Below are 15,201 nucleotides of genomic sequence, written 5' to 3'. Positions count from 1 at the left end.
ACTGTATCCATACAATGGAATGTTATTCGGCCACAGAAAGGAATAAAGCACTAATACACTGCAACACGGATGAACCTTGAGACCATTATGCTCAGTAAAAGAAACCACACAAAGGACCACACCTCTTGCACGATCCCATTTATAGGAAATGTCCACAACAGTCAAACCCACAGAGGCAGAAAGCAGGTTAGTGGTTGCCAGGAGATTGGCGGAGGGGGGTATGGGAGTGACTGTTAATGGGTAGGGGTTTTTGAGGGGGTGGGAAGGGTGACGGAAATGTTGCAGAAGAGCTCAACTTCTAACCAAAACGTCAGCAGTTCGAATCCACCAGCTGCTCCTTGGAAACCCTACGGGGCAGCCCTTCTCTGTCTTACAGGGTCGCTATGAGTCAGAATCAACTCAATGGCAATGGGTTTTGTTTTTTTTTTTTAATTTTTGTCTTTCTCTATTTGTGGTAATCGTTACACAACATTGGTGCACAAAATGGTGAATTTTATGTTACATAAACGTTCTCTCAATAATAAAAATTAAAAAAAAAAAAAGCAGCAGCTTCAGCACAAGCCTGGCTGGCTGCACCTGTAGGGATGAGCTGTCTGGTGTCTGAGGGGCTGGAACTCTGATCACAGGGGCACTTGCCCGTTAGGGCCAGTTCCCTCCTCAAAAGGGACTCGGAGGGCAGAAAGGGGTTAAAAAGAGAGCTGGGCTGTGGGCTGAGGAAGGAGAGAGTAGCATTAGGAGCCTGGGAGCAACCAGGGCTCCAGGGCTCAGGCAGTATCCACAGGGGAGTCCCTGTGCTCAGGGGGTGAGGGCCAGCTCTCACCAGGCGGTCCAACCCAGGGAATCTTACCTTACACTCTGAATAGTTCAGATTTTTCATCAGAGCCTTGAGTAAAGAATTTAACTCTTCTTTGGGGGTCATCAGGGATGAAGGCGTGCACCCGTGCTCACTTCAGGAAGCAGCAGCCATAGCCACGTCCTGCGTGCCAAGGGGGAAGAGTCCCCTCCATCCCTCACGGTCATGGGTGCACGTCAGTCCCTTAGAGCGGAGGCCAGGAGGCAGGAGCCCTCCACAGACCACAGCTCAGCTAGAAACACAGTATGATGGATTCCCTGATGCACCCCCAACGCAGGATAGCTAGACAGACCACATGGGGCAGAAGAGATCCCGTGAGTGAGAGAAAGATGATTAAGACTTGGCGTCTGTCCCTGAGGACTCCACAGCCTGTTTTGGGGGTGGCAGATGCCGGAGAAATCCAGGGGGCTGAGGGGCCCAGGGGAGGGCGTCTGAGCTGGGCTGATACAGGACAGGGATGGGCAGAGAAAGGAAGAGGCGCAGGCTGAGGGAGATCCCTCTCAGCCTCTTTACTGGCCACCAGCCTCCAAGACCTTTCTCTACTGGCCAAAAGTAGACCTAAGGAAGTGAGGTAAGAGCCTCCGTCTTAGCCGTGATGAGAATATTGATGGAGACAGGCGTACCCACAATAGTTTCTCCACTCACTGGACTCACACCCAGTCCTGGTCTTAAAATAACAGGATGCAGGTCACAGGTTTCCAAGAGTCCTTTTTCTATCACCCCTTATCTTTCTCAGGAAGGACAGACAGGCCAGGCAGGCTGGGCTCAAAGTATGACATCACCCTCAGCCCACGGGGTTTGAGATGGCCACGTGATGAGAGGGCAGGCAGGTTATCAGTGCCCTCATGCCTCTGGACTCCACCTCCACCAGGCTTGGGGTCAGTCTTCCCAGCTGCCCACTGTGGTGGTGGGTGATGTGGCTGCAACCAGGGTGACAGCGGGTGAGCTGGGTGTGCAACTGGGGTGACTCAAGCTCCTTTGATTCAAAACTGGCCTGAAATAAAATAAACCCAAGGGAGGCTTGTCATCTTCCCAGGGTGGTACAGGGGGTGGTGCAGCCACCAGCCTGATCAGGAAACCCATGAAGTCACCCAAGGCTCCACCCGGCCCCTCATCCCCCCCCTCACCTAACCCTACCCCCAGGCCTATAAAAGCCCTCCACACCTCTGGGTGCTGGGCTTCTCTTATGAGTGACACTTGAGAGCAGCTGGAGCTTCAAAAGAGTCATTGTATTTGGAGACAAATGGTTTCCAGGCATTCCTTCATGCTACGCCCAGCCCTGCTAGGGCCCTAACAACAGGGTGCGGTCTACTCCCCACCAGATTCCACCCTGGGCCTTCTGGTCCGCTCTTGCTTGAAGGGTCTTTGTGACAGAGCTAAGTTCGACTATGCAGTTGGCCACGGGCCCAGGACCAGCAGCATGTCGCAGCCACTCCTGCATTAGCTCAACAACAGTCCTGAGTCCTCGGCTGCGCAGGCTCCTGCTCCAGTCGTAGGGCAGGGGTGCGTGTGTGTGCAGGGACATCCTCCTCTCAGCGGGCTCCCATCCTAACATGTCAGTGTTGGCTGCTGTTATTAGCTGCTGTCCAGTCAGCCCCTGACTCAGGGCAACTCCATGCACAACAGGGTTGTGATCCATGGGGTTTTCACTGGCTGATTTTTGGAAGCAGATTGCCAAGCCTTTCTTCCTAGTCCATCTTAGTCTGGAAGCTCCACTGAAACCTGTCCAGTATCATAGCAACAGCCAAGCCTCCAATGACAGACAGGTGACGGCTGAGCATGAGGTGCACTGGCTGGGAATCGAACCCAGGTTGCTCGCAGGGAAGGTGAGAAATCTACCACTGAACCACCACTTTCCCTTAATGACAACACTGTGATGAGAGTAAGCCACTTATCGAGCACCTACTGCCTGCCAAGCTCCACCTGGGATCTTTATACATACTCTCACCAATGCACATAACAACCTCAGCAGGTAGACCGTGATCAACCCTCCTTTGCTGATTAGGAAAGAGAGGCTCAGAGACGTTAAGTAACTCGCCTGGGGTCATACAGCCATCAGTGCTGGAGCCAGCATTTCAAAATATTCTCTTGGACACAAAGCTGACCCTGAAGCCCTGGCAGTGCGCAGTCTCTCTATGACATCCTCAGATTTTCCTTCCTGTGGCTCCTAGGGGGTTGAGATGATTTTTATCGGGGAGAGCTAACTGTGGCCATTCCACCTTCTGCCTTGGCTGAGAAATAGCCTTGCAAGGCAATGCTGAGACCCTCAGAGGCCTCAACGGTCCTGTGAACCAGAGTTATGGGGGCCCAAGTAGCTCCTCTGGCCCCCAATTCCAGCCATTTATAGTAGCTCCTAAAGCCCATTGGGGTTCCCCTGCTAGTACAGTAGGTCTATGTGGCCCAGTCCCATTTTACGGATGAGGAGACTGAGGTTAGGAGTTGAAAGGTGAAGGCCAGAAGTTACTAAACCCCCTCCCCATGGAGGTGTGGAGAGAGGTAGAGTCGCAGTCCCTCTCTTGCCTACCTTCATTGTAAAGGTCCCCGTGAAGTTCTGCCCACTCCTGCTGGCCAGTGTCCCGGCGGTATACCACGTGTGTCCTCCCGCCGGCCTCCTTCTCCTGCTGCCCCCGCTCCAGAGGCTCAATGAAGTAGTCGGTGCTGTCTGTGCGGATCAGGCCAGCCTGAACCAAGGACACAGTGGGCGGAAGGAAAAGAGGGGGTGCAAGGGAGAAGAGAAGAGTCGTGAATACATAGCAGACGCACAGGGGAGTACTTGTGAGTGCAGTGTTCGCAGCCACACACATGGACAGCCTCTTCCTCCAGGGCCTCGGGGAGCCCTGGAACTCCAGGAGGTAATATTCAGACCCTGGTAGGGAAGTGCGGGAAGGCTGAGCAAGGGAACCCCATCCTCATTTGAAGCAAAGCAGACTTACTTTTACTGTGTAATGCAATCATGAGGTTGCACATAAAATTTCATTTAAACAAAGGGTTCCATTGTTTTAAAGGGGGTGGGGGCATGAAAGTTCCTGCTGTAAGGGATATGTATACATACACACAAGAGAACCACATTCCAACCCCATGCAAGAGTGCGTGGATCTTTCCTACAGGCAGAGGAAGGGAAATCCTAGCGGCAAAGGTTAATTACCCTGAAGGTGGGTGCCGGTCCTCACTCCAACACGGAGTACTATTAATTTAGATTTAAAGCTCTGTGTGTGTGTGCACGTTGCATGCACAAGTTCTCAGCCCAAGGAGGGGCATCAAATGTTCACCAACACTGAACCAGCCAGGAGACTGCAGCAGGACTGCATACTGTTTTTAATCTAATTTTTTGCCTGCATCAAAATATTTCCTTTAAAAAAAAAAAAAAGCAGGTGTTGGCCTTGGAAATAAAAACATAAAAAATATAACCCTGGCCAAGCCCAGCAAATGTGTAATTAACATCCAGTGAAGGCAGTGATCATAGTGGCCAATGAAATACATAACCAGACATGTGTGAACATACTCATAGCTGCACATACAAACACACACGTCATCTCTATGAGGTAATAAAGCCAGCCCACCTACCACAGTGCCTGGAAAGCAGTAGGCCCTCAATAAATAAATACTCGCTGAATTTGTTCACTCATTCGACAAATATGTATTGAATGCTTGCTATACCAGGCACTGCTCCAGGCACTGGGAATGCAGCTGTGAACACAGAGGGGTAAAAGAAGGAACCGTTTTTATACATCTATTGGACCTTCTCCATAAGAACAGAAGCGGCCCCTTCTTAAAGCAGCCACTTTATGCAACTAAATGTCACCAACTTTCCCACCTCAGCCCATTTTGAGTTTGCTTCTAGGGAACAGCCTCCAAAACCTACTGGACACCCACCACCACTGAGCCTCCCGGTGGCAGCAAATCTTTCTTATGTCCCTTCCAGCAACACCATTTCAGGTCAAAACCAAGATGACCTGCCCTCTGTGCCTTTTAAACAGACCCAATCAGGACTCCAAAAAAGTGTTCAAGGGGAAAACAGCAGTGTTACTGGAATGGTTTGAGGTGTCCCCAGGTGACACTCCACTGTCTGCAAAGGTTCTGGTGTGTTTGTTAAAATGTCAGTGTCCGTGAAGGATTGAATTGTGTCTCCCCAAAATATGTTTGGAATCCTAAGCCCTTTACCTGTGGATGTAATCCTGCTTGGGAATAGGGCTCTCTTGGTTATGTTAATAAGGCCATATCAGTGTAGGGTGTGTCCTAAACCTCATTACTCTGGGCCTAAGTGCAGAGGCATAAAGGACAATGTTGGGGACCTGGGAGGCAGGCAGGTCCACAGGCAGAAGGTGAGTCTGAACCTGGACAATGAGTGACTGCCAAATCAAAGGGCCTCTGCCCCTGAGGGTGTGCAGAACCCCCTCCCACACAAAGGAAGCCCGTCTCCCAGGGTATACAAAGGCTGTAGGACAGGGAGCCGGCTGGTGGCCTCCAGGTCCAGGGTGTAACCCACAGCTACTGCATGCCTGGCCTGTGCAGGCCCCTCCAGCTCTGTTTCCATGAGGGCCTGCAGGGCCACTCTCAGACAAACCCCACGGCTACTCCATCTGTTCTTCTTTCCACACCCCTGTCTGATGCTCAGCCCTGGTGGCACTGCAGTTAAGAGCTGTGGCTGCCAACCAAAAGGTCAGCAGTTCGAATCCAGTTTTACTCTGCCCCACGTGGTCTCAATGAGTTGAGTCGGAATCCACTTGACGGCAACAGGTTTGGTTCTTAGATTTGGTCTGATACCCAGAGGGAATTCGCCCTGTTCCAACCAGCCCCAGGACAAGAAAAGCAAGAGACCCACACAGCCAGAGTCAGAGGGCTTCTGCTTCATCCAGTCACAGTTACACCAACCCAGGCTTGCCAAAGCCCTCCCCCTCTCTGGGACCTCGTTAACCAAATGCACAATGAGAACCCTTCAAAATCTGGGACTCCCAGCTCCATGGCCTGAGAACTCAGCATGGTTGCCAGGTCTAGTGCTTCATATGAGGCTCCAGAATGATCCAGATGGGGGTCAGGCTGGGCTGCGAGCCACTGCCTTCCAGCCTGCTCTTTGCTTTCCAGCCCACAATCACGGACCTTTCAAGACCATCATGCCTGCCCCAGTCTGAGGCCGAGGCTTCACTACCTCAACAAAATCTCCAATTACAGGACCTCTAACTTTTACCTGGGCACCTCCAGTGACGGAGAGCTTCCTCCCTCAAGATCTAACCTGTTCTTTGCAGGGATGCTCCCAACATTTTACTCAGCTGAAACCTCACCATCTGACATGCCACCATTTATAAACAGTGTTATTCTATTGTTATTATTAATAACAGTACCTGCCACTTATTATGTATTTACATATATTATCTTATTTCATCTTTCCAAAAGCCATTCGGTGTAGGCACTAATATTAGACCCATTTCGTGGATGAGCAAACAAGAAGCTCAGAATGGTTAAGTTACTTGCCCAAAGTCACTGAACACTAGAATGTAAGCCCAGCTCTGTATGGTTCTTAACCACCACACTACACTAACCTTAGGTCATCCCTGGGTCTGCTTCTGCCCTTGGGGGCCATGTGGAGGAAGGAAACCTTCCTTTCGTGGTCCCATCTGCAAACCCCTGGGCCTTGGGTCTGGTCTGACCACACAGGGCAAGCAGGGAGCTCACTTCCCACCCCTGTACAAAGCCATACCATGGAAGTCAGCCCACCTCCCATAACGGGAGGTGAGAACAGAGGAGACATTTCAACCCATAAAAGGAACTAACGCCTCCCACTCCCCAGATGGTGCCCCTTCCCCACCCAGCCCTCAGACTGAAAGGATTCTTAGCCTCCACCCACTCACACATCACCCACATCTCACCCTCAGCTCTCCTCTACCAGAAGTGGGATCCCCAGGATTCCTGGGTCTGGCCCATCCTCCACAGCCTCAGGCCTCTCCCCAGGGAAGGTTAAAGAATCTAGCCTGTCCCCAACAAGTTAACTGTTTAGGACATAAGGGAGCTAGGCCCAAGCCTCATAATACACGAATGGGAAATAAGTCTGTGACTGCGGACCCATCAAGCCCCAGGGATCAAAGGCAGAATGTCCCAAGAAATTGTCCTTGTCCCTTCTTGTACACCATGCTGGGCCCCACAGGCAGTTCTGGTCCAGGTCTGGGCTTCCCTGGGCCTTTGAGACCCTCCTGGGGAGAGAATAGGAAGGCCAGGGGGTCATGAGATCCAGAGACAGGATGGGCTGGTTCCCTTCCTCACCGGACCTCAGTTTCCCCATCTGGGCAATGAGAGGTTTGGCCTCGGTTCCCTTCCAGCTCTGGCCCTCTGTGGTTCAGGAAACCAGGCACCGTCCGGGGCAGACAGAATGGCAACAGGAATTTTCTGGCTGTGCCTCCTCACTAAATTACTCTCACCTCTCCATTCATGAGATGTTTACATTTCTGAAAAACGGGGGCTAATTTTAAAACGCTAAAATCAAATTTCTGTAAAATAAAAAGGAAATAGTTCTAGCAGGCTGAAGTCAGCCGTATCTGTTTCCACCTATACCTTATTCTTTTGGAAACAGTAAATAAATAGGAAATATATCTTAGAAAGATTCTTCATATGATAAACAAAAATTAGTTGATTACATTCAATTGAGTGACGCACTACACAGGCCCACAACCAACTTCTCCAAATGGAAACTCTCCAATAGGCAGCTTTTATCACTCTTAAGTGCACTGTAAACCAAAACCCCACTGCTGTTGAGTGGATTCCAACTCGTGGTGAACCCGTGTATTACAGAGTAGAACTGCTCCATGGGGTTTTCTTGGCTGTAATCTTTGCAGAAGCAGTTCACCAGGTCTTTCTTGGTGCCACTGAGTGGGTTCAAACCACCAACCTTTAGGATAGTAGTCAAGGACAAACCGTTGGCACCACGCAGGGACCTCAGCTGTACTCCAAATTCCCTTTAATTTGTCTTTACTGTAAGGTGTGTGGCTGGTGGGAGTCTCTGACTGGTGCAAATGGTTAACGTGCTCAGTTGCCAACAGAAAGGTTTGCATCCACTCCACCCAGACGCACCTTGGAAGAAAGGCCTGGCAATCTACTTCTGGAGAAAAAATTAACCATTGAAAACCATATGGTGCACAGTCCTACTGACACACAGGGAGTCGCCATGAGTTGGAAGTGACTCGAGGCAACTTGTTCTGGTGGTGTGGCTGATGGGAGGAGGGACCTCTTTGAATCTTGCAGTGTGGCTGGTGACATCCACTTTAGTTGCAAAGACAACACCTCCTGCTGCATCTTCATCCAGAGGCCTCCTTGCTCTGCTAACTGAGCATCTCTAGTCCCGGTTCCTCTCAGGGAAGCTACCAAGTCCAGAGTGCAATCTCAGCGCAGCCGAAGGAGACAAGGCCGCGTGGATGCTGTCTTAGAGACCACCTTGTACCTGCCATGGGTCATAACTGAGCAAGTTCTATTGGTCAGCAGGTAGCTGTCTACTACTAGGATGAGGTCCCAAATATTTTAACAAGACAATTGAAGCCGAATTATTTTGAAATTAATATGTATGTGTGTATATGAATGCATAAATCTGTTTATTTGCAAATTGCACGTGTTTGCACATGTATTGAAAGGCAAGGATACAATGAGCCAACAAACCCCCTCAGGGGGTACCACACAAAGAGATCCCCCAAGAATCAGAACACATGTCCATGGACTGTGCAGAAGTCCTGGCTTGACAAGTACAGGGCTCCATCTGTGCTGAGTCAGTTGGAGAGAATATTACACAAGGCCCAGCCTGGAATCTAGGCAGGTGTCCTGGGCTTGGCTGAGAGGACAGCTGCAGGCTCTCTGGGAAGGGGGTGGGTCCCCAGCCCCCTCGTTGCCCCTCAGATTTCCCAACTTTGGCAAATGCTCTGGTTTGCTACTGACTCACAGCTGTCAGAGGAGGGCCCAGTTCAACACGGTGGTTCCAGTGGAGCCAGGTGAGGAGCGGGGCCAGGTCTCCTCTTCCTTTTCTTTCCAAAGCCAGCTTATCCAGGGCCATCTTCCCCAAGGAGAAAGAAGAGTCAGCCACCTCCCACCCAACCATCCCACCACCTCCCAAGGAGAGCATATTTTTGCTTGAAATTGTTCCACTGTCAGAAAAGGAACAAAACCCCCAGCAACTGGAGGCTGAGGTGATACATGTGATGGGAGCAAGGATCAGAAATGGCTTCCACCAGGGATCCCTGAAGGCAGGGCTGGTTCACCCCAACCCAGCTAACAACTTCTGCACTATCCTCAGCCACAGCCAGCGCTGTTCCCTCACCAGACTGCATCACCTGCTCCAACCTCGGAGACTGCAACTGCGGTATCTCCTTCCCTTCTGCCACCGCCGTGTGCAGCTCTGACTCTGACTCCATCTATCCATTAACTTCATCAAGGCCTCCCATCCATTGCCCCTCCCCTTCAAATCCTCACTTCCCTTTTTGGCACCTTGGACTGCCTGGTCCATATGCATAATAACTCTCTCGCGAAGACCCAAAACTCTCAGCCCCTTTCCCTCCATCCTACTCTCCCAGAGATGCCTACACCCTGGTTCAACCCAACCATCCACCTACACCCTGTCTGCCACTGCAGGAGAAAACACACAGGTGCTGACTTAGGATGCCTTGACATAGGACACCTTGACTTAGGACTCACTTGAAATCAGTGCCCACAAACCTCGAGTGAGCGGGGGTGGGGGGAGCTGGCCGCCCATTCGTCTGCTCTTCCCTGTTAGGTCCACATTGTAGTTCTCCAGTACGGCTCACACAGAGAACACAGACGCCAACAGATGGGCTCCTTATCTTCCCACCACCCAGTGAACAGTCCTCCCACAGCTGTGCCCTCCCTCACCTCCATCCTGCAGCAGGGGCAACGTGTGGCCCTTTGGCCTCGTTCTCAGGATTGCCGTCCTCTCACCTGCTCAAGGACATAGCTCTGCAATCATATCCCTCTCTGCAGCATCACCACCCACTCCCTCTCTCCTGGATCATTCCCATCCACATACAAGCACACTCAAGCATCTCCTATCTTTAAAACTCCCCTGCTCTATCCCTGTCCAGCAATTGCCCCATTTCTCTGCTTCCCTACACAGCAGAGCTGTCTATTGCAAGACACACCCCACACTAATCCTGCCTCGTTAACATATAAGGGTTAGGATTTACAACACATAAAATGGAGGATAATTACATCAGATCACAAAATGGAAGACAGCCACACAATCCTGGGAATTATGGACTAGCCAAGTTGACATATAACCTCAACAATCACAGGTTCCATATACCTTATTTGCATAGTCCCACTCAATCACTGGAAATCCTGGTGGCATTGTGGTTAAGTGCTACAGCTGCTGACCAAAGGGTTGGCAGTTCAAATCCACCAGGCGCTCCTTGGAAACTCTATGGGGCAGTTCTACTCTGTCCTGTAGGGTTGCTATGAGTTGGAATCGACTGCACGGCACTGGGTTTGGGTTTTTTTTACTTACTCAATCACTGTATGAGTCACAAAGACCATGGCTAGAAGGGCCATATTAAGTAATTCATTGCACTACAGGCCACCCCCTAGCTCTTCTAGCCATTGACCCTTTCATAATTGAAGGATTAACTTGTCCCTCCCAATCATTTTACCAGTTGTCTTAGACTGAGTTCTCTAAAGGATCAAAACCACTCAAGCATATAAATACATACAGAGATTTATATCAAGGAAATGACTCACATGGTTGTAGAGGCTGGAACACCCCAGGTCCTTGAGTCAGGATAGAGGCGTCTCCTGACGCACGTATCTGCAGGGGCTGGCAAACCCAAGAGCCGCAGGTCAGAGACCAGGGCTCTTGCTCACAGGCTGTGAAGATCGATGAATTCCCAGATTTGCAGGCAAGACTGCAGGTAGGCTGCTGGCTCAAGAGCCAGAGTTCAAACCCACACGAGCCAGCCGCAGGCTCCAAAGCAGGCAAAAGCCCACGAGCCTTGCCAGAATGTCCACTTATGTTCAACGCAGGCCCCACACCCAAGGAAACTCCCTTTCAACTGATTGGCTACTCATAGCAGATCCCATCGTGGAGGTGATCACATTATATCAGATCTCATCATGGAAGTGATTACACCATCATACGACTGCCGAACTACGTCATCACTGCAAACCACTGAGAATCATGGCCCAGTCAAGTTGACACACAACCTTAACCATCACACCAGTCCAAAACAGTCATTAACAATTAGTCCTGCGGTAGGTAGCGCAAGGGTTCTAAGGGTGAGACTACTCAGGTACCAGCCATTCAGGTCGTCTGCTGCAGGTATCCATCCGATCTGGTCAGGTTCTCCAAAAGTCATCTCAGCTTCGCCCTTCCTAGCGTCTGATAAAATTTGACTGAGAGAAGAATGTTCCCTTGCTTTGAGCCTCACACAGGTATCAGCACAGCAAAACCTTTAAGAGACTTTAGGCTCGGTGGCCACTGTACTCCAGTCCAGCAGTGCCTCCCTCTTAGTCCACTCTTTCACAGTTCCTGCCTCCACAATTACATTTTTTACAATCACGTTGAACCCCGTTAACAATCAACACTCACAGCTGAGTCATATAATCCTACCAGCATCCTCCCCCACTCTCTCTTTCCCAGATCCAACAGGAAAAGAAGAATCTATTCAGTGGGGATCCTCCCTGTCCCTCTCATTTTGAGTGTAACCACACCTACAAAAGTGTGTAAACCAGGCACTTCATACCTTTATCTTCCTGCCCCCCGCAACCCCCAGTTTTGGATAGCCAATGTTTAAATCTCCCATCCCTATCAAATCAGTTCTCTGAGGAGACTGTATTCCTTGGCCTTGAAGAATCTTTTGTTCCAACTGGAACTTTGAGCATCTGCTTCCGTAAGCAAAGTTCAGTCCAGAAGAAGCCACTGACTTGCAGCAATCTACACCAGTTCCCAGTGTCAAACATCTTTCTCTTCATTCACTCAAGTTCTGGTCAGCTCATGCCTAGCCATCCAAGCTAGGTCATGTAGGCTCAGGAATTCACTCACACCTCCCAGCACTTCAGACTAGCCGGCCCTTTCTCTCTCTCCCATGCCTAGCCGCAATGGGCTAGGTCAACAGGCACCACCCTTAAGCTCAGAACTCCACACAATTCCCTGCATTTCTGACCAACCAGACCTTCCTCTCTCTCTCCCATCCCTAGCCCCCATGGGCTAGTCAACAGCTGCGAATGGAACATGTCCAAACTCAGCCTGTCTCCTCACTGCTGCACTTCCCCCACGTCCACTCATGAGTGGACCCAGGTAGGTCACTGGCTCCCTTTAACTTCCAGTCATGGAAGGGGGCTCCTTCTGATGGTCACTGTCTTTTTTCCTGCTTCAATGCATCCAAAGGCAAACTGCTTGCTGGAAATTCAAAAAGCAGAACATTGATTTTATTTTATTTTTTTCTGCAGCTCTTTCCTTCAAATGCAAAGCTTCTCCTCTCCCAGCACGCTGAATAGATTTGCATGTCTTTTCAAACGCAAAATCTGGGTGGGGCTCAGGTTTTTGACCTAAGCCCCCACTCTATGCACAGGTCTACTGGCTTGAAACAAAAAGCCTCTGTTTTTTTCAGGCAAATCCTAGTTCCCCTTTTAGCATATCTGATCAAATACTGGCTGAAGGCTGAATTGCAAGCCCTCTGTAATCTATAATACCCAATATAACTTCTATCATACATTAAGGTTTGTTTTACAACATTGTTGTTGTTGTTAGGTACCATCAAGTCGGTTACGACTCATAGCAGCCCTACATACAACAGAACGAAACACTGCTCCGTCCTGTGCCATCCTCACAATTGTTGCTATGCTTGAGCCCATTATTGCAGCCACTGTGTCAGTCTATCTTTTTGAGGGCCTTCCTCTTTTTCACTGGCCCTTTACTTTACCAAGCATGATGTCCTTCTCCAGGGACTGATCCCTCCTGACAATATGTCCAAAGTATGTGAGATGCAGTCTCGCCATCCTTGCTTCTAAGAAGCATTCTGGTTGTACTTCTTCCAAGAAAGACTTGTTCCTTCTTTTAGCAGTCCATGGTGTATATTCTTCGCCAACACCACAATTCAAAGACATCAACTCTTCTTAGCTCTTCCTTATTCATTGTCTAGCTTTCACATACATATGATGCGATTGAAAATACCATGGCTTCGGTCAGGAGCACCTCAGTCCTCAAGGTGATATCTTTGCTTTTTAACACTTTAAAGAGATCTCTTGCAGCCAATTTGCCCAATGCAATGCGTCTTTTGATGTCTTGATTGCTACTTCCATGGTGTTGATTTCGGATCTGAGTAAAATTAAATCCTTGACAACCTCAGTCTCTTCTCTGTTTATGATGATGTTGTTTATTTGTCCAGTTGTGAGGATTTTTGTTTTATGTTTACAACACTAGGTAGGAGAAGCATCCAATACTCATAGTACATTCAGATAAACACCTGACCCTTTTAAAAAACATTCCAGTTTCATCTTCTCCACCCATTCATACGCATATGGCCTTGGGCCTCTAGCTGCTGCCCCCTACCAATCATGCCATTTAACAGGCCTGACCCTTGCCCCTCACCACTCCAGATGTGGCTTTTCTCCCCTTAGCTGCAGCATACCATCTCTCACTTTCCTTTCAGCCATTACAGATAACAATAACCTAAGTAACCACCCAAGAACTGAAAGTTTCACTTCCCAAGTCCCATGCTTCCAAGTGTTCCATCTGGCGAGGTCTATGTGTATAGTCGCCGTTTATGTTGGTGAAAGAAGGTATTTGCAACAAAGAAGTCGTTGGTCTTGCGAAATTCTATCATTCAATCTCCAGCATTGTTTCTATCACCAAGGCCATATTTTCCAACTACTGATCCTTCTTCTTTGTTTCCAACTTTCGCGTTCCAATCACCAGTAATTATCAATGGATCTTGATTGCATGTTCGATCAATTTCAGACTGCAGCAGCTAATAAAAATCTTCTATTTCTTCATCTTTGGCCCTAGTGGTTGGTGCGTAAATTTGAATAACTGGTCTTCCTTGTAGGCATATGGATATTATCCTATCACTGACAGCGTTGTACTTCAGGATAGATCTTGAAACGTTCTATTTGACGATGCAACACCATTCCTCTTCAAGTTGTCATTCCCAGCATAGTAGACTATATGATTGTCTGATCCAAAATGGCCAATACCAGTCCATTGCAGCTCACTAATGCCTAGGATATCGATATTTATGCATTCCCTTTCATTTTTGATGATTTCCAATTTTCCTAGATTCATACTTCGTACATGCCAGGTTCCGATTATAATGGATGTTTGCAGCTGTTTCTTCTCATTTTGAGTCATGCCACATCAGCAAATGAAGGTCCCAAAAGCTTGACTCCAACCACGTCATTAAGGTCGACTCTACTCTGAGGAGGCAGCTCTTTCCCAGTCATCTTTTGAGTGCCTTCCAACCTGGGGGGCTCATCTTCCAGCACTATATCAGACAATGTTCCACTGCTATTCATAAGGTTTTCACTGGCTAATGCTTTTCAGAAGTAGACTGCCAGGTCCTTCTTCCTAGTCTGTTTTAGTCTGGAAGCTCAGCTGAAACCTGCCCTCCATGGGTGACCCTGCTGGTATCTGCATACCGGTGGCATAGCTTCCAGCATCACAGCAACATGCAAGCCCCCACAGTACGACAAACTGACAGACATGCGGGGGACAGAAATAAAATTGACTACATCTGTGGAAAGAGATGATGGAAAACCTCAATATCATCAGTCAGAACAAGGCCGGGGCCGACTGTGGAACAGACCATCAATTGCTCTTATGCAAGTTCAAGCTGAAGCTGAAGGAAAACAGAGCAAGTCCACAAGAGCCAAATATGACCTTGAGTATATCCCACCTGAATTTAGAGACCATCTGAAGAATAGATTTGACGCATTGAACACTAGTGACCGAAGACCAGACGAGTTGTGGAATGATATCAAGGACATCATCCATGAAGAAAGCAAGAGGTCATTGAAAAGACAGGAAAGAAAGAAAAGACCAAGGTGGATGTCAGAGGAGACTCCAAAACTTGCTCTTGAGCGTCGAGCAGCTAAAGCAAAAGGAAGAATTGATGAAGTAAAAGAACTAAACAGAAGATTTCAAAGGACCTCTCGAGAAGACAAAGTAAAGTATTATAATGACCTGTGCAAAGAGCTGGAAATGGAAAACCAAAAGGGAAGAACACGCTCGGCATTTCTCAAGCTGAAAGAATGGAAGAAAAAATTCAAGCCTCGAGTTGCAATAGTGAAGCATTCCATGGGGAAAATACTAAACAATGCAGGAAGCACCAAAAGAAGAGGGCAGGAATACACAGACTGATTATATCAAAAAG

The 15,201-nt window shown here is 48.9% G+C and overlaps 1 protein-coding gene across 4 annotated transcripts in view; it reads right to left on the bottom strand.

The window, feature by feature from the left end:
- Nucleotides 1–15,201, bottom strand: part of ADAMTS14 (ADAM metallopeptidase with thrombospondin type 1 motif 14) — a 104,695-nt gene that overhangs the window by 63,805 nt on the left and 25,689 nt on the right. For all 4 annotated transcript variants that reach the window (XM_064269668.1, XM_023547042.2, XM_003409048.4 and 1 more), the window contains exon 3: nt 3,378–3,534. In XM_064269668.1, coding sequence (XP_064125738.1) covers nt 3,378–3,534 — 157 coding nt within the window. The remainder of the gene's footprint in view (nt 1–3,377; nt 3,535–15,201) is intronic.

Source organism: Loxodonta africana, chromosome 16, assembly GCF_030014295.1.
Source record: "Loxodonta africana isolate mLoxAfr1 chromosome 16, mLoxAfr1.hap2, whole genome shotgun sequence".
Taxonomy (NCBI): Eukaryota; Metazoa; Chordata; class Mammalia; order Proboscidea; family Elephantidae; genus Loxodonta; species Loxodonta africana.
This window is presented reverse-complemented; position numbering and strand designations above follow the sequence as displayed.